Source organism: Copadichromis virginalis, linkage group LG20 (genome assembly GCF_057382275.1).
Source record: "Copadichromis virginalis isolate Kocher_CV1m ecotype Utaka linkage group LG20, C_Virginalis_male_GT1.1, whole genome shotgun sequence".
NCBI classification, from domain to species: Eukaryota; Metazoa; Chordata; class Actinopteri; order Cichliformes; family Cichlidae; genus Copadichromis; species Copadichromis virginalis.
In genome coordinates this window covers 12105337-12133096 of record NC_140637.1, presented here as the reverse complement: position 1 = coordinate 12133096, position 27760 = coordinate 12105337, and the positions used below count along the sequence as shown (strand labels likewise).

At 42.4% G+C, this 27760-nt stretch overlaps 2 protein-coding genes across 7 annotated transcripts in view; one reads left to right on the top strand and one right to left on the bottom strand.

Annotated features, from left to right (window-relative positions):
• Positions 1 to 15583, top strand: part of nr1h5 (nuclear receptor subfamily 1, group H, member 5) — a 28198-nt gene extending 12615 nt beyond the window's left edge. For all 4 annotated transcript variants that reach the window (XM_085444675.1, XM_085444674.1, XM_085444676.1 and 1 more), the window contains 9 exons: positions 6358 to 6759; positions 6840 to 6980; positions 7113 to 7237; positions 10125 to 10223; positions 10302 to 10398; positions 13935 to 14051; positions 14145 to 14234; positions 14389 to 14502; positions 14606 to 15583. In XM_085444675.1, the coding sequence (XP_085300801.1) occupies positions 6358 to 6759; positions 6840 to 6980; positions 7113 to 7237; positions 10125 to 10223; positions 10302 to 10398; positions 13935 to 14051; positions 14145 to 14234; positions 14389 to 14502; positions 14606 to 14808 (1388 nt within the window). In that variant the 3' untranslated portion in view covers positions 14809 to 15583. The remainder of the gene's footprint in view (positions 1 to 6357; positions 6760 to 6839; positions 6981 to 7112; positions 7238 to 10124; positions 10224 to 10301; positions 10399 to 13934; positions 14052 to 14144; positions 14235 to 14388; positions 14503 to 14605) is intronic.
• Positions 15584 to 16150: 567 nt separating this feature from the next.
• Positions 16151 to 27760, bottom strand: brpf3b (bromodomain and PHD finger containing, 3b). 3 transcript variants are annotated; one of them, XM_085444673.1, is made up of 13 exons: positions 27705 to 27760; positions 24065 to 25620; positions 23676 to 23832; positions 23409 to 23540; positions 22761 to 22889; positions 22181 to 22493; positions 20097 to 20390; positions 18811 to 19413; positions 18384 to 18465; positions 18209 to 18297; positions 18005 to 18099; positions 17758 to 17912; positions 16151 to 17480 (listed from the first exon to the last, which is right to left on the bottom strand). In XM_085444673.1, the coding sequence occupies exons 2-13, from the start codon at positions 25594 to 25596 to the stop codon at positions 17297 to 17299; spliced, it is 3765 nt and encodes a 1254-aa protein (XP_085300799.1). In that variant the 5' UTR covers positions 25597 to 25620; positions 27705 to 27760; the 3' UTR covers positions 16151 to 17296. The 3 variants fall into 3 exon arrangements, with proteins under 3 accessions (XP_085300799.1, XP_085300797.1, XP_085300798.1); XM_085444671.1 differs by lacking the exon at positions 27705 to 27760 and adding an exon at positions 26643 to 27033; XM_085444672.1 differs by lacking the exon at positions 27705 to 27760 and adding an exon at positions 26763 to 27033.

Below are 27760 nucleotides of genomic sequence, written 5' to 3'. Positions count from 1 at the left end.
TAGCATTTTTCAATCTGCTGATCTAAACCTCGCTGGCTTGAAATGAACATTTAAATCAAAGAGAGAGCAGAATTTCACAATTTCTAGGCAGCAAAATGAGCATCCATGCTGCATAAGACACTCGAGACTTGATGACTCTTCTGCTGCTTTATTATGTCTACAGATTTGACACTGTGTACTGGTCACACAGATTGACATTAAGTAAGTGGGTCATAAATAGCTTATATTGTTACACGCTGATATACGACTGCCTTCTGTGTGCAGTGCAGCCTCATTCACTCTGACAGCTGATGAATGAACGCTAAGCCTTTATTTACGGCGTTTGAGAACTCAGTGACATGGAAAAAACAGTTCTTGAGGGGGATCAGCCGGCTCACCGCGTTCGCGACATGCAGAGAGGCTGAGCGTGCATCGGAGGATCTATTTATACTGACATGTATCATCAACAAAGTCTCCCTGTTGTCTCCCCTCCTGCCCTTTGGAGAAGAAGAAGGAGGAGAAAGGGAGGAGGAGGGGGAGCTGCGGGAGGTGCTTTGCTGGTGTTGTTTGGCTCCCTAGCGTGCGTGGGATGGAAGGGAGGCTGAGGAGTGTTTAGACAGCGTTCAAATGGTTTACAAACACTGCAAACAGCAGCTCAGTCACACAGTGAGAAAGCAAGGACCACCCCCCCACCAACTCCCCAGTTCCCCCTCCACCCCCCACCAAGCCAACCCATCGCCTAGTCGGGTAAAGACAGGAAACATCTGCAGGGAGAATGAAAGCGAGGAGGGGAAATTAAGCACAGAGAAGAGTTCATTAGTAGGCTTTCAGCTGATCAGAGCAGGGACATTAGTCCACTAAATGTGAGCTGCAGCAGCTCTCAACATGTTCTGTCATTTATCATCAAACACGCTTGTAATTTAGGCTCAGAACTCCTCGGGATGCTTTTGAGGAAGCCTCAGTCACAACTGATGATTGATGACACGCATGGGGTCTCTGAGGAGAAACTGACCACACGCAGGGTGGCGTTTTTATGTTGCTTATTTTTGAGGTTACTAAAAGAGAGAGTTGGGAATAGGAATGGATTTCACATAACCATGATATAACTATTCAGATTTGTCTATTTGCCAAAGATATAAGTTGAATTACTTCCTGAAACAAAGGTAGCTCTAACAATTTTATGTGTGATGATCAATTTACTCAAAATGGGAAGTCAACTCTGAAAATGTGACTCAAGTGGAGTCGCCAGCATGGTTGGGACTGCTCGGTTGTTATCTGACACGCACAGAAAAGGCTCTCATTCATGCGGCTCTACAGTCACTCTCTGTTTCCTTTCATCCTGTCTTTGTTCTAAACTAACTTAATCTGTTGCTCACTCCATGCATTGTGAAAGGGTTTAACACTTGTCAAACCACACTGAGTGTTAAAAGGCAGGATATGGCGACCTTTGCTGCTTTGATTTATTTATTTATTTTTTGAATATTGTCTCCTGGAAATTCCTCTTTATGTGCATGTGCTACAGCACCACTGCAGGATGCCTGATTTTCTGTCAGAGCTCGAAGACGTACCTCACTCTCTCCACAGTACTGTGCAAGTCTCAAGCCATTCTTCATTTGTTTATATTTTGGTCAGAAAAGGGGAAGAAAACATTTGCAGACACATTTAAATACAGTATGTAATGCAGTATATAAGGCAAAAATAGAGTTTGTACAATTTTGCGTACCTCTAAAGTTAATATTTAGTATGATCATCTTTTGTTCTTTGATGCAGCCTGAACTCTCTTAGGCAGCTTTCTTTAAGTAGACGTCAGTAATAGTTCTCCAAGCTTCTTTGGGGACGTTCAAAGTGCTTTGTTGGATGTTAGCTGCCTTTTGTTCTGTTCTCTGTTAAGGTGATTCCCACACTGCTTCAATAATAGAGATGTCCGGACTTTGGGGACACCGTGACTTATAATGTCCCATTTTATGTTTAAAAAAAAAATCCCCAATATGCATTTACTTGATTTGGACGAAAGTCTGACGATCATTTTTGCTTTCATAATTCCATTCATTTTGAGAAGATATCCAACACAACTGGCTGAAATGCCACCCCAAACCATGACCCAGCCTCCACCATGTTTCACAGATGGCTGTACATACTCACTGTTGTACCTCCCTTCTGACCTCTGAGGTATACTCTTTTTTTTTCTGCTCCACTTGGCCAGTTCCATATTTTTAAGGGCACCCTGCATGCATCATGCCATAATATGCTACTTTTTCAGCTAACAGCTCTTTGGGAATCACCTTGTTGGACAGTTATTGTAGATTTTGTAGATTTTTGTGAAAGGCTGCTCTTAAAAATCGGTTATTTGCTAAATTGTCTGTTATGTGTAGAAACAAGTCTGGTTCATTCCTTGAGGAAGGTGCTTTTTTATGCTTGAATGGTTTATAAGTCAGTGTATTTGGCTTTGCAATTGAAGAAAAAACAATGCAGTTACTGGACTGAAAATGAGTGAAAAAGCAGCCAATATCCAAAGCACTTTGAAAGACTTAGAAAGCCTTTAGAGCTATTGGCTAAGGCCACTTTAATACAATTACAAGCAAAATGTAGAGAAATGAGGTGTGGCTCAAGACTTCTGCACAGTACTGTATATAGTGATACACATTTTACTACTATATACTGTATACACATGTCTGTGAAGGTTCTCAGTCATCTAGGTCATCGTAGTCTAAGGAGCTTGGAAAGAAAAGCGTCTGGACTTCTTTAAGTTGCTTGAAGACGTTTCACCTCTCATCCGAGAAGCTTCTTCAGACGCCTTAACGCCCACTCACATCCTGGGCCTTCTGACCTCAGGAAATCACATGATAGGGTGGGGCTAGGTTTCACAATGAGTTCACCCAAAACTTTGGCTGAATGTGACCTACACCTGTTTTCACACCTTGGCTCACGTGATTAGGTAGAGGATCATTAGGGGGGTCCATTGTCCCTCTTAGGGGGACACTCCCACAGGGCTCTTCACTATTTGATCTTAGAACTGAAGAAGCTTCTCAGATGAGAGGTAAAATGGTCTTCAAGCAACTTAAAGAAGTCCAGACGCTTTTCTTTCCAAGCTCCTTAGACTACGATGACCTGGATGACTGAGAACCTTCACAGACATATGTTCATATAGTAGTAAAATTACTATATATACATATACTCATTTTACTATCATGTGTACATATACACGGTTTACACACATTAAAATCAATGAACTAGTCCTTCCTAATCTTCATCCAACATGTTTTAGCCCGAAAGTTCCCATTTCCTGAAACTCCTGAAGGTTGGGTGGGCTCTCTGTTTAATCAGTGCATAACAGATCCCACAGCAGTCCCAGTCGAACAGTCCAGCTGTACTTTAAGAGGCTGCCAGTGGTCACACATGTTTTCTCAGTGGAGTCAGTGCTTGCAAAACACAAGCAGCTGACCCACACTCTGACATGTTTTAGGTCATCCCAACAACGAACTGAATGAATGATGGACTAAATGAAGAATCCAGAAAAAGGGGATAAAAAAATAAAAGAAAAATAATAATAAAAAGAAAAATCCTAAATGGCACTGGGAGTTCTCAGCTGCATCCTGTTTCAGCAGTCTGAACAAGTTCACAGGGTCTCACTCTCAGCTTTTTATTGTATCCCATAAGACCCATTAAAGCAGTCACGACTCACGTAAATTCACATTCCTCTGAACGCTTTTTGACTTCGACCAGCGTCACAGAGTTTCCTTAAACGTTCATTCATGTTTCAGTCACGCTAGTGTAATCACTTATTCCCTGTAGGTTAGATGCTGTATGTGTGTGAAAGATTTACAATACTGACAAGATTTTCAATTTGGAAAGAATATTTGCTACACCTAAAGTCATAAATCTTACACCATGGCACTTGAGCGCTATTTAAGTGGATCACAGCCTGATGTAATCATAACAATATCCTACATACAGTCAGGAGGCTGTAGTGACATAAGGAGATGCTAGGGATGGTCCAATGTGGTGACGCAGGAAGGAAAGAAGAAGAAGAAGGAAAAAAAATGATGGAGTGTTATGAATTGTGAGGACAGGTTGCAGCACAGGTGTGTGATACTATAAGATTACCTTAAGCATGATCCTGTATTTCACTTAAAACTAGCTGTTTGTCTCTCATCATTTCATCATCGTGACTCCAGATAAAAGTTCATTTGCTCCTGGTTAAAGATAGCGATCTTTAAAATGGGTGATCTATGTTAGCTCAGTTTGTATAACGCCAATTCCAAAAAAGTTAGAAATCAATAAAAATGGAATGCAATCCTTTGAAAATCTCATAAACTGTTATTCTATTTACAGTAGAACACAGAAAACATATTCAAAGTTTAAACTGAGAAAAATAACCATTTTAGGGAAAATATGATCTCATTTTGAAAATGATGGCAGCAACATGTGTCAGTGGGATTGGGTCAACAAAAGTATGTGGTAGGGTTGTGCCATATGACCAAAATTTCATATCCCGATATAAGAATTGTATCGTCCCGATAACGATATAAATCACAAAAATGTAACATTTTCTGTAAATTCTGTGAATCTTGGGCAGCTCGTCTTGAGTCGAGTGTTTTAACCGATGCATGAAACGATACATTTTTAGACATAAGTTGTAACAGCCGCCGTTTTCTTTGTGAGTATTTATTACACGGCGTGTAATAAATACAGGAAAAGCCTGTTCTAACTTTTGAGTCTAAGGTTTATTTTTTAGCACCTGGTGGCTCTTTTTTAATTCTCATCCGTAAATAATCTGCTCTTTCACGTGATTCAGTTTATTTTGAAAAGTCACAACAGGATCTTGAGCTTTAATGTGAAAAGTTTATGTGGAACATAAACAAGCGATGGTGTTACCGTGGTTGTTGCTAACCAAAACGCATAAAACCAAATGCATAAAAACCAGCGTGGTTATATTAAATATAAGAGAAAGAGAGAACTTTAATAAATTAATGTAGGCACTACAGTGACCATCAATACGATGAAAAAATATTGCCGTAAAGAGTTTAATTTGCGACACCACGAAACAAAAGATAGCGTAAAATGAAACGATAGACGTTTTTATATCGTCATCCGATATATATCGTTATATCGAACAGCCCTAGTATGTGGTACTAAAATGAAACGGCTGGAGGCTAATTTGGTTAACTGGCAACAAGTCAGTAACATGACTGCGTATAAAACGTGAATCTCAGAGTGGGAGAGTTGTACAAAAAACTGCATCTATAAATCTATATGTACCAGCAACATAAAACTGGTAAAAACTCTGAATATCTAATCATCTTCAGTACATGTTATCATCAAAGGATTCACAGAATTTGGAGAAATCTCTGAGCACAAGGGACAGTCAGCGTTGGGTGGTTATGGTCTTCGGCCATAACAGGCGCAATGCCTGTGAAGAAAACTTACTGTGCCATCCACAAATGGAGGTTAAAGCTCTGTGATGCGAAGCAGAAGCAACATGTGAACGGGATTCAGAGAGTCTGCCGTCTTCTTTGGGTTGAAGCTCGTTTAAAGTGAACTGAGGCAAAGAGCAAAACTCCTTTTCTGGAAATTTGCATAATGAAAAAAAACCCACAACAACATAGGCGTAAATGAGGCTCTGTCCCAACTTGTTTTAAGAGGTGTTGGTGCCATTCAAAAAGATTTTATTCTTTTCTTTACTTTTGATGTTTTCTGTGTTCTGCTGTGAATACAACAGTAGTGTATGAGTTTTGCAGATCAATGCATTCTGTTTTTATCTCCATTTTACACAGTGTCCAACTTTTATTGGATTTGGGATTCTTACAAAAGGTTCAGTGATTTGTCACAGCTGCTGAGCACTGCAGCTTTTAGCAAATGCTACTCCAACTGGAATAAATGGTTCATCTCCTGGTAGATAATTCTTTAACTGTGGATTAATAGAGGTTTTACTCCAGTGACCATTTCCATTAAATGTCATGTTTTATACTTGAATCGTTTCTCACAGTTTAGCACAACCAAGGGAATGAAAATCTGAATACAAATTTTGTATGTATGGAGACAGGGTGGGTTTAAACTGCAAGGCCACATCAAAAAGTCAGCTGTCCGAGTAATGTATTTCAAGGAAACCTCATTGTGTTCATTTCAAGCTCCATATTTCCGTTATTGGACTCTATTACAGAAGCTTTGAATCACACTTGCCTTATACTTACTTATACTGTCTGAAACAAGCCACCCTTCCTCCAGTCAGCTTTCTTCTAACTGGCCAACCTTGACAAACAGAAAGCAGAGCTGCTCTGTTCACACGTGGACCTATGACTTATGTGATCCTACATCAGTGTCATCTCTCATCAACATACAGAGCCAGTTAAAACTTTTGACCCTGGACTTTGATTTCAGATATGCTGGCTGACCCCCTGGGCTATCCCCTGCAGGACCCTGACCTCCAGCTCCTCCCATACAGCCAACAACAGTATAGTCCTGCCAACCTGCCCTTCTCCCACTATGGTTCTCCACCCTCCTCTGCCCCCTCTCCCTCCTCCTCCTCCTCTTCCTCTCAGCTCTGCAACCCACCATACCATTACAGCCCTCACTGCCTGGAGGCCCCTTGCGATCCGAGCCCCGAGCCCCACTGTGGGGGCCTCTTTGCTCAGGGCCTCGGATCTGTAGGACTGCCAATGGGGCGGTGGTCCCGGATGGGCTCGGGTGGAAAGAGCAGAGGTCAGGATGAGCTGTGTGTGGTGTGTGGTGATAAAGCATCAGGATACCACTACAATGCTCTTACCTGCGAGGGATGCAAAGGTATTTATTTGATTGCTTTCTGATCTTCATATTTTTCTACTTCTTAGCATCAGCGCGTCATGTTTTACCTTTCGCTACAGGATTCTTCAGACGCAGTGTCACCAAGAAAGCTGTGTATCACTGTAAGAGTGGCGGTAGCTGTGAGATGGATATGTACATGAGGAGGAAGTGTCAAGACTGCCGTCTGAGGAAGTGCCGAGCTGTGGGAATGCTGGCTGAATGTAAGGCTCAAATACAAGAAACTGATTGACTGAGGTTGTAATGTAATCAGAGAAATGATTAGTGAGATTCCAAAAAACAAATATGCCACTTTGTGGTTGTGCAGAAAATAATACTTTTTACCCTCTCTTCAGGTCTGTTGACTGAGGTGCAGTGCCAATCCAAACGCCTGAGGAAAGGAGGTAAAAGCAGAGGGCAAGAGGAAGATGAGAACACAGACACCAGGAGAGTCAGCTCTACCAGCAGGCTACCCGGACAGGTGCGGCACACCTGTGCTCGATTGGATACTTTCCTAACTTCAGAGTTCGAGGTTCAAGATTATTGTGCCACATGGGCTAAACAAATTCAGCATAGCAGCAAGAGTTCACATAAAACACAATATACAGGAACAACTTTAACAGCACCAATATGGGTGAATTATACAAATGATTACATGGTATGCTAATTCATAAGGAAATGAAAGTGCCAGAGTAGTGCACAGTGATAATAAAGTTTATTTAAAGCCTGGAAGGAAAGCTGGCAAAATCTTAATAGACTTATCAGTATAACTGTCTCCTGATTAAGGCACTAGCTCAGACTCCAACTACAGCATTTTGTTAAACCCATGAATTGCAGAGTAGGTGCTCTTATGCTCGTTGGAAAATGTCTTATTCTTTCTCCTGCTACCCCAGTGCTGTTTAAGTGCCCAAGAACAAAACAGACCAAATTAAAAACATAATTTAGATCTGTAAGGAGACTTGTTCTAGGAATATATTGCTCGATTAAGGCTTATAGAAGCATCAAATTGCCTTGAAATTGCATGCTGCCAGTGGTAAACAAAACAAAACAAAGAACAACCTAAAATTGCTCCTAAGAATCTATAATTCTTACTTTTGCTCACCAGGCACAGTCTCTAAATCTATAGTATGTCTTGCTATCTGCATCCTGAGATCTGAGGGATCACCCAGGAAGGGTGACACTATTCTCCCCAGCTATTCTAACCTCCTGCATGTAGTACAAGACCTGAAAACCCAGAATTAAACCATAAGTTAATTTTGCTAAGGCTCAGATTGTGTAGTGGTGCAATCCTTCGGTGTCCTTCTATGCTAACTCAACTTTCTATGCCATTAGCTCTCCTGAGGACCTGCTAGCCTTTTTTTTTTCTGCCTGTCCCGTTTGTCCTTTAGCCATCAGAATTATTGTCTGAAGGCCAAGAAAAATACCCAATGGATTTACTTTACCAAGTGGATCATCACAGCCTTGCCGTATTGGTCCATTTGATCGACTTTTGTTATTATTATTATTTATTTTATTTCATTTTATTTTCAGTTGTTACACATGGGACAGACATGGGGGATAGGAAAAGGAGAAAGAAAGAAAGAGAGGGAAGGAAAGAAAAACAGAGGGGAAGAGGGAGTGTGAGAAAGGGCACTTAAAAAGAAAAAATCTCCTGGATCACCTGTTGAGAGAAGAAAAAAGAAAAAAAAAGGCCCATAGAAAATAGGTCTTCCCTGGATCCGGCATCAAGCTGGCACTTCTGATTGACCGGTGTCATGGCAGGGTGTATGTCAACCAGATGTGGGCCAGGTCTGGCAATGATGGCACTATTTATGTTTCTATTTTCCTATTTTAGTTAGAAGACCCAAATGCCATGTTGCAATACTATACTGCTATGGTAGCTAATGTTTCAAATGCATGTTTGACAGGTTTGTGAGTGTACACTTTATCCAAAACCTAGTGACGGTTTACTCATCTTTGCCAGTGGGTGGCTGTAGCTCAGGAGGTAGAGCAGGCCACCTGCTGATCGGAAGGTTAGTGGTCCCTCCATCCCTGGCTCCTCCAGTCTGCATGTCAAGAGTGTGAATGTGAATGTGTATGAATGTAGTTAGGATGCACTCAGTTTAGAGAAAGTGTGTGATTGGGTGAAGCAGCCACGGAGCAGAAGCCAGAGGGGGCTGCAGTGATGTGCCTGCGGGCTCTGCCGGCACCCAGCTGCGCCAGAGTTAACCGAGCCACAGGCCCAGATGCCAGAGGCCTGAGGGCCCCCAACCCCCTGGAAGGGGCTCCCAGGGCACCAGACCCCGCCAAGGAGCCAATGGGAGTGAACCGGTTGCTATTTACAAAAAGGCCATCCAGCCTTTTTGTAAATAACAAAAAGGTTGCTCTGATTCCTGTTGAACATCTTACTGGCTGTTCTGACAAGACTTCCAAGTCCACCTGATGTTTTTAAAGCTTCTGAAACAAGCAGCAATGCAAAATGGTCATGTGAAACTAAAAAAAGAGGCACTGTCTCAGTGAAATAAACCTGCTCAGATTTCACTATGCTTAGTGGAAAAAGATGATTTGCTGGACCTTTTCAGTAAAGCATTAACATGGTGCTCATTAACAAAGCATAATTTTGGGGGGACTAGCGCTGGATTTTTTGGTATTGGTAACACTTTATAATACAGCCAGTGACTAAGGGTGCAGTTCCCTGAGAGTTAAAATGTTCTTCTTTCTTGTGAAAACTTGAATTGTTACCTCCTCATTCTGATGTATCTACTGGGAAGCATTTGTAGATACACATTGTTACATTGTAATTTCAGGTAAAACACATTGAAACTCTCCTGAATTCTTTGGTAATTACACCCTTAGTCACAGGCCACATTATAAAGTGCTGCCTTTATATTTAGGTGACTTAAAACATGATCCTCAAATTCAACCACCACCAGCCCAGCAGCTGCCGAAGGCCTTCTAATGAACGAATCATAGCAAACTGTTGCCATGGCAACTGCTGGTGTTCAAGCATCAGCCTGATGGTCAGTCGCACCACTTTGGTTCATACTGAAATAGTATATATAGGATATAATAAATATAATCGCATTTACTTGTATTTATTCGGTTATTTAGTCAATGATTTCTGGTTGCATTGCTATTTCAATATTTTTTTCAAACCCAGAAAGGCTGAAATATCACAGACTCTTCCTCTGCTGCCACCAGGAGGTTCAAACAGGCATTAGACGGACTGAAATAAAACGTGTTCCAGCTATTCACACAGCTCTCAGTATCAGCTTTAAAAGTCTTAGGCTCCCCTCATTATTAATCTAAACCGTGTCTAGTCTCTCACTCTGTAATCATGAGTGCTTCTTTGCAAATCTGTGTGCTGTGCTCATTTCCATCTGCACCAGGCTTTGTCTGCCAGTTTAACCCGAGAACAGAAATACATCGTGGACAGGATGGTGGAGGCCCATAGGCTCTACAGAGGTCAGGACAGTAACAATTTTAGGGTAGGTTCCAGTCCAGAAACATACAGTGCAAAAATAGTTTTCTTGTTCTCATCTTGCTTTTGTTGTGTGTGCCTTCAGGCATTTGAGTGGCTGTGTCCAGAAGAAGTGGAAGGCCTGTCTGATGTAGTATCACCCCGCCTACAAAGGCTGCTGCAGTTTGCCAGGACAGTGCCAGGTGAGATGAAAGAGGGAAGGTTTCAGCTTTATAATGTATTTGCTTGAAAAAGAAGCAGGATAAGAGGATCAGAGGGGAGATGTTCTCCCATTCAAATGAGACAAAAAAAATACAAGCTTCAAGAAAGTTTCCAGAATCTTATTACCTACAGTCTCTTCTCAGTCCTCAAAATTGAATCAGTATGTTTCTGCTGGCACAAGAGATACTGGTTGAAGAAATCTCTGCTTTCTCTTGAATATAATAGAAGTAAATGAAACTTTCCTGCTGGTGCTTTGCAGCAGTATGGCTTTCCAGAAATCATGATCCAGTTTCTTAAAAAAATAAATAAATAAAAATCCATAGAGCTTATTGTTAGTGGTTTCGTGTTGGATCTATTTTCTTTATACTATCTACATCCGCCAACCAAACGAAACCCATAGCGCGCTAATCTCACAGCTCAGTTGAAAGAAGGATGGGGATTATTGTTTGCATCTACATGCTTGCTCCACGACCTAATTGCATCTCATATAGGCTCTATAAAAACACCCCATGAGTCCTCAAATACCTGTGGAAGCTGATGAAGGTAGTGTGGCAGAAAGGAGTTATTCCAAAGGCTTGGCGAAGAGCAGGAGGTATTCTGATCCCTAAGGAGAAGAACTCCTCATCCATCAGCCAATTTCGCCAGATCAGCCTGCTGAACGTAGAGGGAAAGATCTTCTTCAGTGTCTTTGCCCCAAAAATATCTACTTTCCTGCAAAGAAACAACTACATTGACACATCAGTGCAGAAGGCCGGCATCCAGGGCTTCTCGGGGTGCCTGGAGCATGCCAGCGTCATCTGGCACCAGATTCAAACTGCCAAGAAAGAACAAAGAGACCATCACGTGGTCTTTTTAGACCTTGCCAATGCCTTTGGGTCAGTTCTGCATGAGATCTTGTCGATGACCTTCAACTATTTCAGCATACCGAACCACATCACAGGACTGGTCAAGACCTACTTTCAGTTTTGTGTGACAGCTGAGAACACCACCACAGCCTGGCAGCACCTGGAAATTGGAGTCGATGGCAGGCTGCATTTTTTCCCCTCTGGCATTTATCATGGCAATGGAGCTGGTCATGCGGGCATCTCAGTGGGTAGTGGGAGGTGAGACACTCATGAGTGGCCTTTGTCTTCCTCCCATTAGAGCCTACATGGATGACATGACCATCATTACAACAACAAAACCATGTACTAGGCGATTGCTACAGAAGCTCCAGGGAAACAGCCGAGCAATTCTATATCAGTGGAGAACAAATTCCAACCATCCTAGAGAAGCCCATAAAGAGCCTGGGACGGTAGTATAACGCAGACCTCAATGATACGTGGCAACTAGAACAACTAAGGCAGAACTTGGCTAATGACCTCAAGCGGATTAACAACACTGCACTCCCAGGGAAACTGAAGCTCTGAACCCAGTTTGGGTTATTACCCAGACTACTGTGGCTTTTGACAATGTACGAGGTCTCACTCAATCATGCCAATCGACTAGAGAGGCTAGTGAGCTTCTACATTAAGAAGTGGCTCGGACTTCCCAAATGCCTAAGCAGCGTTGGACTCTACGCGACGGGATACTGTCATTGCCTATGCCTAGTCTGATAGAGGAGTTAAAATGTGCAAAAGTGAGGCTTATGATGTCACTCACGGACTCCCAGGACCCAATAGTGAGAAGCACTGCTCCCACTAGCGAAGGGGAGGAAGTGGACCCCAGCCACATCTGTGCTACAGGCCAAATCTGCTCTTCAGCATCGTGACGTGGAGGGTCATGTCCAACAGGGCAGAGGAGGATTTGGACTTAGAGCAGTAACACCTCGGTGGCAACAGGCATCTGTAACCGAACATCAAAAAATGGTGGTGGAAGAGGTGCGCCGACAGGAGGAAACAGCCAGACATGCCACAGCCGTAGCGCTGGCCAAGCAGGGTCGCTGGATGAATTGGTAGAGTGTGGAAAAGAGGAAACTCTCATGGAGTGAATTCTGGGGAATGGAGTCTAATAGACTAAGTTTCATCATCCGATATGATGTGTTACCTTCCCCAATAAATCTGCAGCTGTGGTTTGGAAAGGACCCATCCTGATCCCTGTGTACAGTCCCAGCCACACTGAAGTACATCTTGGTTGGTTCTAGGACTAGCCTTACTCAGGGCAGACACATGGAGACACAACCAGGTCCTCAGGTGTCTAGCCGAGAAAGTTGAGTGCAAAAGAAAATCCATCAACGCTCAACCTTTAACGAACCAAGAGGAGTGTCAGCTGTCATCAACATTTGTCCGGGAGCCAAGTCGAGGACAAGCCCCTCAACCCCGGACCTGGGCCCACTAAAGGTTGCCACGGATTGGCAGATGCAAGTGGACTTGGATCAGAGGCTAATTTTTCCCACAGAGATCGTAACAACTACTCTGCGACCAGACCTCGTCCTTTGGTCGAACTCCCAAAAACTTGCGTACGTCATTGAGCTGACGGTACCATGGGAGGAAGCAATTGAGGAAGCATTTGAGCGTAAGAAGCTGCAGTATGCCAACTTGAGGCAGAGGACAGAGGCTGGAAGATCAAGATGCGTCAGTGGAAGTGGGGTGCAGGGGCTTTGTTGCCAGTACAACAGCAAAACTACTTAGAGAGATTGGGATCAGAGGACAGGCGCAACAGCAGGTTATAAGAGAACTAGCTAACACTGCTGAGAGGACCAGTCACTGGCTATGGTTAAAAAGAGCTGACATCACTTGGGCAGCTAAGGCAGTCAGCTAACCGCGAGAGAAAATAAAATATTCCGCTCTTCTCCCCTCTGCTCTTCTTCCCTTTTCTGGGAGGCAGTGGGGAGGTAGAGCGTACAGGCGGGAAGGTGCGGGAAGCCAGATCGGGCGCCCCCCTTCCGGCTCTCCTCTCTGCTCTCTCCTATCTTGTCCCTTTTGTCTTACTTCTCTCTATCACCTTTTCTATCCCTTTGAAGAAGTTAGGCTCCATAAATAATACTTACCTAAAGAGGTAAGTATTATTTCTCAGTTGCAGTGAATAGATAGGAGAAAATAAACTGTAGAAAACTAAACAGAAGAAAGAAGAAGAGAAATAACAATTTAGCATAAACCAGTGACACACTCCGGGGCCTGATCAACCCTGGCAGGGCCTCCTTGGATGAGGGTGTCTAGTGATAATGGCTGAAACACCCGATGAATCCAAGGTCCACTACTGATGATGTGTCCCAAATCTTAATATGATAATCTAGATCAAATCTCTAATCCCAAAAAATGGCAGATTAGCTTGGGTAAAAGACTGAAAGTTGAGGCACACAACGATGTGTGCTGCTGGTAAAGTTTCTGGGCTGCCTTTCCTCATAACAGCCATCCCTCAAGATTCTCGCCATTTAAAGCAATGCATTATCAGGGACTACAACATCTAGTCCTTTTACTGAATTATTATAGCCAGTGTCTCCAGGGAGGAACTTTGATATCAGTTCAAAGTTATATAAAATGATTCTGGATTTAAAGAATTAAAACAACAATAGCAACAAAGAATTATCTTCTCACAGGTTTTGACCTCCTGGATTTCTCAGACCAGATTTCTCTGCTATCCATCTCTTCATTGGACGTCATGTTCCTGCTCTCTGCCCAGCAGTTTTCCCACAACCCAACAAGCCCCAGTCCAGGTGAAAAAACACCAGGAGAGAGGAAGATGATGAGACACAAGTAGATAACTGTATGAAATAACCATTCTTTCTTTTTTTCTCTCCATTAATCAGCACTGCAGCTTTTCAGTATGTCAACACACAGCTTTCTCAGAGACGTAGAATCAAAGGAAAACATCCACAGCAGGGGACTCATTGGTTCAGGTGGGTGCACACACACACACACACACACACACACACACACACACACACACACACACACACAGAGATACACTCCTTAGTCTGACAAGCTGTGGAAAAATTGCTCAGACAATGAATGAATTAGATGTTTTTTTTCCACATTTGCTGGCGTGAACAGAGAGCAGTGAGGATCTCTTTGCACCAGTGCTCAACTTCTTCCACAGCATGGTTGCGCTGCGGGTGGCGGAGGCTGAGTACACCTTACTTACAGCCACAGCGCTGCTCTGCTCAGGTCAGACCAGGAATAAAATCAGCTGTCAAGTTAAGAATTGGCAAAGCAAAGCTTCTGGGATGCTGTTGTAAAGCTGTCTCTGTCTTTCTGTCCCTGTCTGCAGACCGCGCATCCCTGCAGGCAGCCAGCTGTGTTGAGAAAATGCAGGAACTGATCCTGGACCTGCTGTCCAGGTTGTGCGGGGCCCAAGCTGGAGCAGCGCGAGGAGGAGCTCAGAGGTTTGGCCGCCTGCTGGGCAGACTGACGGAGCTGCGAACCCTCCGCCACAACTACCTCCTCCTGACAAGACAGCAGTCTGGACACTGACAGTGAAGATGTGCAAGAAATTCTGAAAATCTTCAGTCTTTTATGTCTTCACTTCAATTCAAAGACTTATTTGTACAAACACTGTCTTAGAATGGTTCTAATTGGGTATAAATGGGACAGTGTAGGAGACAGTTACTCAGCTGTCTTTGTTTTCTCCCCAGTCCTGAGTCATTTAGGAATTTTAGCCTCTATAACAGGACTGAGATGCACTTGTGAGCTGCTGCAGTTTGTTTCATCAAAGAAACTTTTATAGGTGTTTTTTTATATTTGTATACATTTAACATTCACACTTACAGTACTTTTCACTTTGCTGAACAATGTTAAAATAAAGCATAAAAGGAAAGCTGTAATGATAATGCAGTTGTAATGAACGTACACTCACTGGTCACTTTATTAGGCACACATTACTAGTACTAGGCTGCAACTTTCAGAACGGCCTTAATTTCTTGTATCAAAGATTTAGGAAGGTGCTGGAAACATTCCTCAGAGATTTCTTGTCTGTATTAACATGATAAGCAGCATACATGTAGATTTCTTATCTATAATTCCATGATGTGAATCTTCTGTTCCACCACATCCCAAAGGTGCCTTATTGGACTGAGATCTGGTGACTCTGGAGATTATTCGAGTACAGTGACCTCACTGTCATGTTGAGGAGAAAGGATGGATCCATGCTTTTGTGGTGTTTACACCAAATCAGAAGGGGTGCTTTTCAGGTCTTTTCTTAATTTTGGTGAGCCTGTGTAAATGGTAAATAAAATGGTCTGTATTTGTATAGCGCTTTACTTGGCCCTAAGGACCCCAAAGTGCTTTACACTATACACAATCATCCACCCATTCACACACACATCCACACACTGGTGATGGCAAGCTACAGTGTAGCCACAGCCGCCCTGGGGCGCACTGACAGAGGCGAGGCTGCCGGACACTGGCGCCACCGGGCGAGAACTGTAGCCTCTGTTTTCTGTACTTAACTGACACAAGTGGGACCAAGTATGGTCTTCTACTGCTGTACGGCTTCAAAGTTTGGCGTGTTGTGTGTTCAGAGATGCTCTTTTGCATATCAGGTCACTAGAAGTGGTTATCTGAGTAACTGCTGCCTTCTAATCAGCACGAAGCAATCTGACCCTTCTCCTCTGATTTATAGTTCTTTTGCAGAGAACTAGAGGATTTCTTTTTTTTGGAGGGCCATTCTTTGTAAACCCTAGAGATGGTTGAACTTCAGCAGGCTGCCATGTGATTGGTCAATGAGATAGTGTCAATAACAAGCAGTTGAACAGGTGTACATAACAATGAATGCTTTATCGATCAGTATTAAATAAGAAGAACACAAAACTCCAGGTAAGTATCCCAAAAGCTTTTTTCTTTTTTTAATATAGAATTTATTTCCCCAAATAAGGAAATACTGGTTACAGACAAAATATTTGGTGAGCAGGTAAAATATGCAGGTAGTACAAGCTTATGAAGGTGTATTTGTCCATTTGATAAAATAGGGCACTCTGTAATAAATAGAATCCTCTGGGAGGTGGGGACAGCAAATGTTGGTCTAAAGTAAAATCCTGAAACTAAACATGTGATGTCATCCATTTAAAAATGTTGGCTGCATGGTTTTAAATCCTCACGCCATTAAATAAGATTTTTGTCAACTTTAACCAATATAGCTTTATTTCTATAGTTCTGTCTTCCATAAATAAATTATTTCTCTCTGTATCAAAAAGAGAATACAAGTATAAAGAACAACGGCTCATTGTGTTGTATGCCCAGAACGTACGCACACATACACGCACACAACACAGTTGAAATTACATCAAAGACAAGCTAAATAAACTGCAGCAAGTCAGGAATTATTAAATCTCCACAAATATACACAGCCTGGCTTTGTCCCTTGTGGGTTGATTGAAATACGCATTTTAAAACGGCAACATTAAATTAAATTCAGTTTGATAATACACTTACATATGTACACAAAGTGTGCCTTTATAATATACAATTGTCTCTGTAAAAGATTTAAATGTAAAAAGCTATTGTATAAAAGATGGCAGTGATGCATTCATTAGTCTTCTGCAGCTCATATAAATATATCAAATCTCTTCTGACTACTTGATTCCTTGGCAGCAGTAGCATTATACAAAATAGACGGGAATTCTTTTACATCAGCACATCCAGGAGGAGTAAGCAACACCTCAATACAACCCTGAATGGGGAATTTACTGCAGCAACACGGGACCTAAAGGTAACTTCATTCACGTCAGGAGTTCCACCTCCTCAACAATGACACAGAGGCAAACACCAGTCCTCTGTGTGTCAGACACTAGTGGTTTGGTAATAAACTACAGTCCAGGACTCGGTGCCACGGCAACCTCTTTTCGGACCACAGTGTGAATATGAATTCGACCGGCAACAGGAACAGCTCCACCTGCTGCTTTAAGACCAAAGAGAAAATGCATATCGGCCAACTGTGGGTGTACACAGTGCTCACAGAGGCCCCCTACAGGTACCCGGAAGCCACAAAGCCGTGGCTGTGGCTCACCCGGCTCTGGTGAATCATGGCGCGGTCGTATGCCACTTGGACAGATTTGCGGATGCTGGACTTGCGACCTTCCATAATGCGCAGCTTGTCAGCTGTGTCATCTACGCCCAAGGGTGTCACCTTGTCACGCGGAAGCCACTGCCTACAACACCCATGACAGAGGTTGGGATTATTATTACAGCCTTTTATCAAGAGTGATAAAATCTTAAATCTTAATCTTAAAAATAAAATTCAAATCTAAAGAATTATCTACAAACAATTTTCAAATTATTTGTAAAGACAAACAAACTTTCCACCATTTGTCTTTTCATCACATGATACACCTGTGGAAAATGTATCAGGTTTCACTAACCAAACACTTCTGACCTCCATGTGATAAATGGAGCATTGCATAACAGCAATGTTTATGTTAAACTCACCATGTCCGCTTGTTGTCAAAAAAAAGCACCAGGTAAAGTTTCTCATTCATCTCCTCCTGCCGCTGCTCCCCCAGACACAGGACATCTTTGGGTGGGACGGGGATCGGCACCCCATTGTGCAGCAGGCCCTCCTCAGGCATCTCGGGGTCAATGATCTGAAACAAACACAGCCCAACAGGGAATTTAAGCTACACCCTGAGCTGAACGCTCATATTAAATAGTGATATTAAGTCAGATCAGCAATTACCAGAGCAGGATATGAGGGATATCCCCGACACTTGGCCCAAACCAGGTCCAGTGGTTCCAGCTCCATCTCATCCTCTGATGTTTGACTACTATTGCCTGTCAAACAACAGTGACACTCAAATTAGTTCAGCGACTAAATAAATAATCAGGACATAAATGCAACTTAGCTTCAAGAGAACTTGGGATACAGGAGGGAAAAAAGTACCGGTGTAATCCGAGTCTCCGTTGATGATCTCCAGAAAGGGGACTTTAGAAAGAGCCGGTTTCCCAAGGCTGCGTTTGGGTGGTGAGTTGCTGTAATACAATACATTATATTGTAATTTTATTATCAGTTGTTAGCAAAACAAACCACAAAGAACACCAGACACACAATGTCTTACATTTCTTTGTGGAGAACTGGGCAAGACCTAAACTCCAAGTCGGATCTGCTATCTTTGTGCGTGTTAAAGCCGTTGGTCAATCCTGAAAGTAAGAGCGAGAGCAATCAGAACAGCAGCAGATAAGAGCCAAAGGAGCAGGAGGGGAAGTCAGAAAAGATGACATATAAGGAGCACTTATGTCTGCTCTTGTCTCAGTTATATTGAAATCCATTAGACAATACAGGGCTAACTGTCTGATCAATCAGGTAGACCTAGGAAAAAAAACATATTCCTATGCTGTGATCAGTGCATTAGTAGCCAATAACAAATGTACAGTCAGCCCAATCCAGAAAATGTGATCCCTTCCAAGCGAGTCTTTAGGTGTCACTTCTCCTCTCTGAGCAGAACACTTTAAACTTAACGTCAGTAATCAAGCAAAGTTTCTCACCACTTTCCAGCATGTGATTTGGTGTCTTCTCTGGCTCACTATCTGAACACATGTCTCGACTGGAGGTCCATAGTTCATTAAGGTTGGGGGGTCCTGGGCTCTTCTGTGGGGTTCTGCTTGGAGTGGTCAAAGGTGTGGAAGATGGGGTGCTGGCTATGGAATTGAGTGCTGAAGAGTTGTTACTTGTATTCTCGTCTTGTGGTCCATTCCCATTCAGCACAGGATTGTCTCGCACTTTGAACAACTTAGCTCCATTTTTTGCCTTCTTAAACAGCACGGAGGTCCGTCGCCCGACTCCCCCCGTCGGGGGCCGTGAGGTGATGCCTAGCTCTGCCAGACCGTTGGTCACTGTCTGTCCTTCACTGTGCAAACTGGGACGTGGCAAAGTTGACCGCTCTTGTGCGCTAATGCAATGAATGTTCTCTGTGGTGCCGTTTGAGAGGTCACCGTCCATCTTAAGGCGTTTGCAGGAGTAGCTGGGGGACTGGGGCTCCCCTGTGATTGGCCGCAGAGTGGGAGGCTCAAGAGGTGTGTCCCCCTGACGTGGAGGAGGAGCCGGCCCTGTAGGTTCCAGTGTCGGGGGCGAAGCGGGTTTGAGGTCCTCTGAAAGGAGAGGAAACGAATGATATTCCAATTCACTCAGCATTGGTTTTAAATGAATCTCCATTTAGTATGTAGTGTGATGCGGTGGTGCAGTATTCACACAGGAAAATGGTGTCACTCTGTAATGATTTACACTTCATTCCAACACTCTAACCACAGTCCAGAGGGAATTGACAGATTCTCTAGATATGGAGGACCTTATCAAGACAAGTGAAAAAGTACTTTGCTCTCACAACTGTACACCATCAACATGGTAACATGGTAGTATCTTTCGTTCTTTACTCAAATAGCAGGAGTTCTCCTGCCATCTTCTATGGTGACACAAGACTGTTTGACTAGACTAGCCTTTAGTCAAAAGTGGGATGATATGGCATGACTGCATGTGGCCATGGAGAGTGGTGAGTCCATGAGAGTGATGTATAGAAGAGGTGCAGACATAGAGTTCACTGGGAGAGAGGATTTGTGAGGCAACCATGGCTAACGAGACTCTGTGGGCCCCTACTTACTAGACTGGAGACAGTGGGGTGGTTGGGGTTGGTGCGTGGGGGGGACCCTGGCTCAATTACCTGAGGACAATGTTCCGTTAGCTCATGTTCACAACTGGTCTCATTGAAAAAAAGTGGCTTTTTAAAGGTTCATGAATTGGCAATTTAATATTGCTGTAAGTCTCTCTCAGTGCCCACCTTTGTCTGAAGATGTGAGGCCGTTATCTGCCTTGGCGTCTTTGTCGTTGTCCTCCTCATCTTGCTCATCATCATCCTCTTCTTTGAGATGTCCATTGTGTAGGATGTGGCGGTGGGACTGGCCCTGCCTGCCCGTCCTGATGCTGTTGATTTCGCGACGAAGCAGGCGGATTCGTCGAGTTCGAGCACCGCTGCATCGCATCGATGTGACAAAGTCCAGCTTTTCCAGCAGCTCCTTCAGTTGTTCTTCCACTGTCATATGCAGCCGGTTCTCTGGATCCAACACGCTGTCAACTGAACACAGCAGGGAGTTTGGTTAGCGCCCAAACAGACACTTAGGTACAACATGATAATAATACTTCAATGCTGACATTTCACAAAGATGACCAGCCAGGCTTGTTTTCTCAGAGATCTCAAAGGTTAAAAATTTCCCCTCTTTGCAGTGCTATTTCTATTTTATTTTGAATAATTATTTAGCATGGACACCACATATATTGTACATGATAGAATGAATACAAAACTCCTTTTCATCTGTAGTCCCTGGTCTATGATTTGCTTAAACATGAGTCAACTACAACTGAGTATAAAATGTGAGAAATACTAATTAAACCATCTCTTCCTCCAAACTCATATCCATCTCTATCAGTCGATGTATAAACTGTTGAAAAAAAATGAATAAACTGACTGTACCGGCAGCTTTTAAAGGAAAATATTTTCCTGCATGTTACTAAACCCATTATTTGATAATGTAAATTAATAAACACACCATTTAGTTTGTGTTTGGCTCACTTGCATGTCATATATTTTAGTATTGACTGGATTATTAAACGTCCAAAAGCTTAAAAATCAGACCAACTAACCAGAATGTAAAAAATACAAAATATCCTACTATGAAGAGTTGTTTCAGTTTCCACTGCCAGCACTACACTTAAGATAAGAGATAAGATAAGATAGAACTTTATTAATCCCTCGGGTGGGTTCCTCTGGGAAATTCGATTTCCAAAAAAAGCACAGCAACGACCGAAGTTACAGTTACAGAATTGTTATATATATATATATATATAGATATATATATATATATATATATATATATACACACACACACACACACACACACACACACATATATAAATACAGAAACAAATATAAATAAAACATACAAAGGGGATAAATAGAATAAATAGGAATAAAAAATAAAAAATAAAAAAATCATCTTTCTGCCATTTTCTCTCTAAGAAACTCAGCCCAAGAGCTCTCTATTTTCCTGGAACTTCATCAACTACTCAGCAATTATAAGTACTATGAAGCTTTGCGAATATATTTCCAGGTTTTCAGCAAATGTATTTTAAGCCCAGCAACTTACTAAGCCTAGGAAGAAATAAAGTTCAGTCAATAAGTTTAGCAAATGAATCTTATTAGCCTACTATTCCAGTTAGCACATAAAAACAGTTCAAGATTTAATAACACTATAAAGATGTTTACAAAAAAAATAAACAAAAAACAATTACCGAACCTTTTTGCTTTCAGTTGTTTAGCCAGTTATCTGTCCACTTTTCATGTATTAAAGTAGATTGAACCATTCATATCTTCAACGTGATCAAAGTCGACTTTGATTGGATACTTTTCTGACTAACTTATTTTCCTATTATAAAATGCAGGAGAAAAAACAACAACTAACGGACTCTAAAGATATATTTGTACCCGGGATGTTTTCAGCTCTCGGGCATTACAAAATCTTTGGTTAAAACCCTGATAACTCCTCATTTCTGTTGTCAACTACACCTTCATTACTTAGATGCAGTACGTATTAATATTGCTGTTGTAGCAGTAGCATTTACTGTTATATAATGGTTAACAGCCACAGTGTGTACACTGTATACACAGAATAGTGTGTACTCTCTACACAGTGTTCTCTTAGTAAGGTGTTACTGGTATTTAAGCATTAACATGTTACAAAACTAGAAAATCTGAATATACTGACAAAAAAACAACCTAATCCTTTGGCACAGAAGAAATAACAGACTGAACACACACAACAGCTTCCAAATCACTAAAGACAAACACAGTATGATCCTCTGACTCACCATCCTCCCAGGTGCAACTGTAAAAGTTTCTTTTCTGGGGTGACTCTGGAAAGTGCATGCCAGTATCTAGGTCTAGCCCAGTGTTGGTGGCTTGTCGCTGTGCATGTCGTAGTATGGCCCCTCCAAGGTCTCGAAGACGTAGTGCTGCTCGGTGAAAGACAGTGTCCTTGGCATTGTAAAGAAGGCAGTTTGACACCATCAGGTTGAAGTCGGCCTCCAGGTCAGCCACTGAGCGGTAGGAATGACTTTCTAGTTTAGAGCGCATAGTGGAAAAGTCCATAGGGTGGCTAATAAACTCAAGGTAATCGGGGACCTGAGGACAAGACAGCACGAACGTTATCATCAGAATGGATGCATGTTTTAAACTACAACAACATCTGCACTGTGCAAAAAAACAAACAAACAAAAACATGTAAATTCTTGTAAACTGTACTGTTACTGTTTTGTATAATTCTACTAAATTCTCAGACAATATGATACAAGGAATTGAACTATATGGGGAATGAGGAACACACTTCCTCTCACTTTCTGACACAATGTAAACTGTGTGCATGCGCATCTGTTATAATTAATGTCTGACCTCCTTGATGTCCACAGGCTGTGTAAAAATCTGGGCTGTGTCCTTCTCCTGTAGTTGGTCCAGAGTGGAGCGTAGCAGAGCCAACACTGGGGTCAACTGCATTTCCAGAGCTGCCTGGTGAACTTTGACCTGCAGTTGACAGAAGACATGTATGTGATATTTACGCAGAAATTGCAAATCTAAAAAAGGTTAGGCTAGACAAACAGAGTGATCTGATTTAATGTTAACCAACCAAGAAAATGTTTTTATATATAAAAACATTATAAACCTTTTTTCAAAACAGAAATCTTCCAACAATCAATTCATGATCCATACAAAACTGGGTGACCAGTATCTCATATGAATAGCTTTCCTTCCGGCTCTGCCTCCCTATCAGTTTATAGCAGCCACCTGTTTATTATCATGTGGCAAAGACATGCCAACATACAATATACACGCTATAGGACAGGCCAAGAAAAAGCAGATTACCCAAACATAACAGAACTAAAGATTACACTGGAGAACTATTTAGGTAACTGCATTTTGAAGGTACTTCAGATCTTCATTTTGCCAACATTTTTTTTTTTAATTCAAAATTTACACGATGAACTCACAGCGTTAAATATGAAGCATGTAAACCAGTGAGGGTGGTTCATCTTTGTAAGTTACCTGCTCTCGTTTGAGTTTCTCTCTCTTGCGGATGAGCTCCACTAGAAGTCTGGCTTTTTCAAGGTCGTGGCGAAGCTTCTGCCAATATCTCAGTGCGTCTCTTGCTGCAGAAATCTTCTCATCCACTTCAGGCTATAAAGTACAATTCATTTTAAAGCTTCTACAAACTATAGTTAAACATATTAAACATCAAAACATATTTAAAGGCAAACAATGATTTTAGAAAAACAGCTACAGAGTGTTAAGGCTTCATTTCTGTGCTCTTACCTGTTCAGTATTCCTTTGGGACTGGATGTTAGAGTGCAAACGCCGAACCAGCGGCACACCGTTCCTCGACTGTCGCTTTAATAACCAGTATTTATAAAGCCTCTGCATGAACTGATTTTTCTTCTGCAGAATAATTCCTTTACAGATGATATTCAGCCTATATAACAGAAGGAAATGCAGTATTATGTTACTATCAATATGGCAAACATCAATTCAGGCTTCTCACTGTAGAACGTGTGAATTATGGTTATTTGAAATATCAACTAGATCAAAAAATCTCCAACAATTTGCTGCTTTTGATAAACTTTGTTTTATCAGATGTTCAAGCTAACTGCAGAAGACAATCTTATTTTGGGGAAAAAAGGAAAAAAAACAACAACAAACCTAACCTGCTCGTGGGTATCTGAGGCACTGTCACTTGTGGTGATGCTGTGTGTTGGGATGTTGAGTCTGAATTCTTTTTCCCCTTCTTTTTATCTGTCTTGGCATCATCGTCAGACTTTCTGCCTTTTTTCGGTGTTGTCGGACCCTCAGTGTAGGCACTCCGTCCTCTGCTCGCCCTCCCTCTGCTGCCCACCACTCGTCCCTCACTCTCATCATCTGACCCAGTCTCTTGTCCTGGCGGAGAATGGGCCTCACAGAAAGCAGTCTTCTTAACCGAGAACATAGTCCCGTTAATGTTTGTTTCTCGCACAGGTTCTATCTTCATAAAGAGCCCAGCACGCTGAGCGCATGTAACATGAAATGCAGTGTAACAGTTGGCTTTATGACACTGAATAGATGCACCACGACCCTTCTGCTTACACAGGCAGCAAGTCAGTTTCCATCGTGCTGGGGGAATGTTATTAACTCCTTCCACTGGTTCCAGAAATACTGTGTTAGCAAAGCAGACCTCGGGGATCCATATAGCACAGACTACATGTGCCCAGCGGCCATCACTCGTTTGCTTGAATGCGCCGCCACGGTTTGGACACAGAACACAGTCAACAGGTTTCTGAGGGGACTGAAGGCAGCAGCGGCATAGCCACTGACCCTCAGGGATGTAGGGCACTCCGTAACATTCCTGGTGCACAGCCAGGTTGCAGGAGTCACAGAAGAGGATGACGTTGCTGTTGAGGCACTCGTCATCCAGGCACACGCAGCAGAAGGCATCATCATCAATAGTGCTTTGAGAAGGCGCTCGGCTTCGGGCTTCCAGATATGCCTCCTCCTCCAATCGGTCCACCAGCCGCTCAAACGTTTCTGCTGAGACAGTTGAGCAACCCTCTGATGTCCGATCAGCGTTGACCATCTCCAGCCAGGCAGTGTCCTCTTCGTCCATGTCATATTCTGCCTCAGTTTCCTCCTCAGCTGAGGTTTCAATATAACGATAATATGCTGCTGGCAGAGGAGGGGCCTCAACTGGCGTAAAGGTTTCCAGCACTCGAAACTTAGGTTCAGGAAGGGTCATGTGATGATACTGTGATTTGTTTAGCTTTTCCGGTGATGGCGGATGAGAATTGGGGCAACTGTTCTTGGAGGATGGTGGCGACTTATTAGAGGAACATTTGGGGTCTTTCCTGCGGCTTCGTGGTGTGACAGGTTTGCGGGCTGTTTGGGCACTGCTGGTGGGAGGCGATGACTGCTCACTGTTCTCCTTGTTGCTGTTACACTCACTAATGTCCTGAGCCATCATCTCATCTTCAGTAATGACTTCCAAAGGCTCCAGAATAGAAATTCGGTGAAGCCTACCTTCTAGTTCCACTTCAACCACCTTCTGGGCCTGGGCATATGTCAACGTTTCTCTGCTTGGAGAAGCTTTTAGGCTGTAGGGGGATGGTGATCGTTGACGGGCCCCCCCACGCCCGCCAAATGTCCCATTTGACTTTCTCACATCTCCACCTCCTCCGGCCACTTGGCCTTTTCGACGTGGCTTCCTCATAGGCCACCAATCACACTTTTCCTCCTGTTGGTTAGAAAAGGAAATAAAATAAAAATATTAATAATATAATAAACATAAAAACAAATTTCTATTAGCATTTAGGGATGCAACATTCAAATACGACACCAGCGTTCTCACTCAGAAGAAATATATATCATAAGCTCAATTCCCAATGCCAATCCCAATCATAACATTTCTTATTATTATGAGTCTATGCTGTACTAGCTGTCATTACCCATTTATTTTCTACCTATACTTATGTTCTGCTGTCTCAATACCTCACTAATGCCCAAGTGGCTAAAGTTCTTTCCATATTAACTCATTGAAATAGTCCTTCGACGTACATTACATAATACTGTGGTGATATTAGGCTGTAGCACCTGTGGTAAAAACAGTCTGTCATATCTAAACTCAAAACTCTTAGTCACCTACAAAAGCTAACAAAAGCTAACAGAACAAACCACTGTAATGACTACGTTAGCTGCCGAGCAGCAGACTTTACTGACAAAACACACATGGCCAGTAAAATCTTGTGTAGATTATTCTCGACTATATGTTAATAACTGCTGGCATCTGCTATCACGGCTTGACCCAACACAGCGGTCAAATCCAATCAGCTTTCGGGAAAGCTTAAATGATCCGACTCAGAGCCAATCAGATTCAAGGATCCTAGAGCCTCAACAGAGCGGTGTCCTTATTTCAGGAGTAAAAATGTCAGCCATATTTACAGTTTTAAAAACACTGTCCAAAGATTTTCTACTGTTTAATTTTTAACAGTTGTTGATTTTGTACGATTGATGCAGTGGGTTTCATTTCATCGTGTCGGTATAAGAACAACAGTGTAACGGCACTAACATGAAAGTGCCGAGAGTCTATAAGCAGGCTAGCCTGCTAACTTTATAAGCTGGGTAGTACTAACGTTAGCTTGTCTGATATTTTTAAACATTGACAAGGTGCATGACACAAAAAATCCTTACTAGCTAAAACTTTTAAGCCTGTCAATGATCACAAAAGGGTAGTAAAATGGCAAATGTATGCCATCTTACCAATTATGGCAACTGACTGACAGGAGTAACTCGACAGCCCCGGTGGGTTGAAGCCGCTTTTGCTGTAATGGTTGCCTAGCCAGGCGGCTTACTTGCTATACTCTCCAAGCTAATAGCTACCGTTAGCAATCCACAGTTTGCTGGTATAGCCGGTATATTTCGCTATTTTTCAGCGCTTCCGTTTCTTCACAGCACGGCACTTGGAAGGCACGCAGTCAATCCCAACGGCTCACTGAGAACAAAAGTAATATATCTACATTAAAATATGAGAAAGCCCTACTGTCGGCCCAATTTTAAGAGAAGGAGGAATACTAGCCTCCTTCGGCTAGTTGGCTAGCAATTTGGAGCCCAGAGTAAGCTAAACCGACATCACCCAACATAATAAGACTTCCGGTTAGATTTCAAAATAATGTCCAAGATTGAACGAGTGCATTTTCTTCTGCCACAAACACGACTCTGAATAACACCTACTTATGTCATCTACCCTTTTCCCCATCTAACATGTCCTTTTAAGAGTATTTCACTGCATTGCAATCTAAGGAAAAATAGTAGTATCTGGGGTTGGGATACTCTTTCTCATGCTTGTACTTACAATGCTTATTGCTTTATTTATGTGTTATCTGATTTAGATGTACCACATGCCATTTGTAGAGCTTGTCTGATATAAAAGTCGGAATATCGCATTCCAACGCGATTACATTCATTTATTTTGAGAGAGAACTGTCTCACTTCCTTTTTCGAGCAACCTGTGGGCTACCTTGACAACAGTCAAACGAGACAAGTTTAGCCATCCCCCCTGACGTCACTAGACCACGATTTTCGCGCGCGAGATCACAGGGTCAGTGAAAAGTGTAGTTTTTCATTTAAACCCGAGTATCAACAATATTTGGACGATTTACTAACGTACATGTGTCCAGTCACTTTGGATATACAAAGCATGTGCACAGAGGTGCACCATCATTAATTACTGTCAAGAACGTGTATTAAAATACATATTTATCTTGCATTGTGAAACAATATTCATAATACATGAATACACATACAGTCTCTTAATGTACCAACCCTGTCCAGTGTATATTCAAGCAATGTCACAGATGATTCAACTCAGCTGCCTCCTG